At 37.9% G+C, this 2,155-nt stretch overlaps 1 protein-coding gene across 3 annotated transcripts in view; it reads right to left on the bottom strand.

Moving 5' to 3' along the window:
* LOC106869584 (xaa-Pro dipeptidase) overlaps positions 1 to 2,155 on the bottom strand; it is a 34,573-nt gene that overhangs the window by 18,064 nt on the left and 14,354 nt on the right. For all 3 annotated transcript variants that reach the window (XM_014915387.2, XM_014915386.2, XM_014915385.2), the window contains exon 9: positions 1,148 to 1,194. In XM_014915387.2, the coding sequence (XP_014770873.1) occupies positions 1,148 to 1,194 (47 nt within the window). The remainder of the gene's footprint in view (positions 1 to 1,147; positions 1,195 to 2,155) is intronic.

Genomic DNA, 2,155 nt, shown 5'->3' with positions numbered 1-2,155 from the left:
AATAATAATAATAATAATAATAATAATAATAATAATAATAATAATAATAATAATAATAATAATAATAATAATAATAATAATAATAATAATAACAATAATAACAATAACAACAACAACAACAACAACAACAAGGCAGTGGCTTCTGATCTCAACTGATTGAAAGTGTTATCATGTAGATGTTTTGTCTTGGTGCAAAAGATGGGCTACACCAAGTATTCTGCTCAACACCACAGATTTGCTTGCCAGATGCTTGACCGTAACCAGGTGGGCATGTCCTTTAGTAGCTGACAATATGTGCATCTCTCATCACGAGCAGGAATGGTGAGTCTAGTCTCTTTCATTTATGATAATACTAAAAGCATGAACAATATTGTTATTCTCATCACCACCTTCATCATCATCACTACCATCACCTCCATTTTCATCATCCTTTTATACCACGTTTTCCCTGCTGGCATGAGTTGGATGGTTCTCACAGTATTTTGTTGCTTATTCTGATCCTACTCCACCTCTCTCTCACACGTTGTAAATGTATATAATCTACAGGGAATCCCAAAAGAATTAATAACTAACATATAATAAATGAATTTCAAAGGATAAACAAACATTGACTGATGGCATTAGAAAGGGCATCCAGCCATAGAAACCATGTCAAAACAGAAGACTGTCAAACCGTCCAACCCATACCAGCATAGAAAATGGACGCATGATAATGATGATGATGAATACATATATATAATGCAAAAAGACTGTGATAGTCAATAAAATAGAAATAAAATTCAAAGTTTTATTCTTTCTGTGCAGCCCAGTACTGGTCCACAGTCTGATGGTTGGTAACCTCTACTTTAAACCAATTCTTCCTTTTTCTCCCTTAGTACTACACATCTACCAATATGTTCCTTACCCATAACACTTTCTCCCTCATTAACAACTCAAAAAGAATGTTGTCCTCATGGCTCTTTCCACACAGATGTTTCTGTACTCCTTGTCCAGGAGGCGATCATGAAATACTGTGCAGGAGTGGGAGGGGGAAGAGGCACCCTCCGTTTATATTAACAAAATAAGAAAAAGACAAACAATAACTTTGAACTAATCATTTATTTTCTTATTATGAAATAAAAACAAAATTATCAAGAAATAATTTTACCTTTCCAGCTGGTACTCGTACATCCCTGGACGTATCTGTCTCATTACCTGGAAAATTTCGCAGAAAAACAGAACAATTAGAAAAATATTCAATATCTAAGGTAATTAGAGTTTTATCTAATCTGATAATATATATGTATATATGTAGTGGATCTTGCATGCATGAAGTGGATTTGATCCACCATAGCCAAATTTAAATTAACACTGTGAAAGAACTTTTCCCACGGTGGAACAATGGTTTTTCTCTGACAGCAGTTTTACATTTTCCAGAAGCCTTTAGCCAGGCCAAAATAATGTCTTCACCACTTGACCCTTTCTAACTGGCAAGGTTTCTACAGCTGGACGCCCTTCCTCACGCCAACCACTCCGAGAGTGTAGTGGGTGCTTTTTACGTGCCACCAGTACAGGAGCCAGTCAGGTGGCACTGGCAGCGACCCACACATGAATGGTGCTTATTGCATGCCACCAGCACTGGTAACGGCCACGACTACAATTTCCATTTGAGCCTGTGATTTGATTTGATTTTGATTTACTTGACTCAATGGGCCTCCTCAAGCATAGAGTGTTGCCCGACATACATATATATGTGTGTGTGTGTGTGTGTATAATGTAGGTGCATGGCTTAGTGGTTAAGGCATTTGGCTCTTGATTGTAAGGTCATGAGTTCAATTCCCAGCAACGCATTGTGTCCTTGGACAAGACACTTTATTTCACGTTACTCCAATCCACTCAGCTGGTAAAAATGAGTAATACCTGTATTACAAAGGGGACAACTTTGTCACATTCTGTGTCTTGCCGAATCTCCGTGAGAACCTCATTAAGGGTACATATGTCTGTGGAGTCTACAACTCAAGCATGATGATGATTGTTTTAATTACAATATGATAGACTGAATCGAGCCAGTGGGCCATGGATGGAACACACTATCGATGATAGGTTACTGCCGTAGTGACTAACTACTGCCATTTATGGTGATAGCAATGACAGTTGCAGCGGTAGTGGTGGTGGG

Source organism: Octopus bimaculoides, chromosome 17 (assembly GCF_001194135.2).
Source record: "Octopus bimaculoides isolate UCB-OBI-ISO-001 chromosome 17, ASM119413v2, whole genome shotgun sequence".
Lineage (NCBI taxonomy): Eukaryota > Metazoa > Mollusca > Cephalopoda > Octopoda > Octopodidae > Octopus > Octopus bimaculoides.
This window is presented reverse-complemented; position numbering and strand designations above follow the sequence as displayed.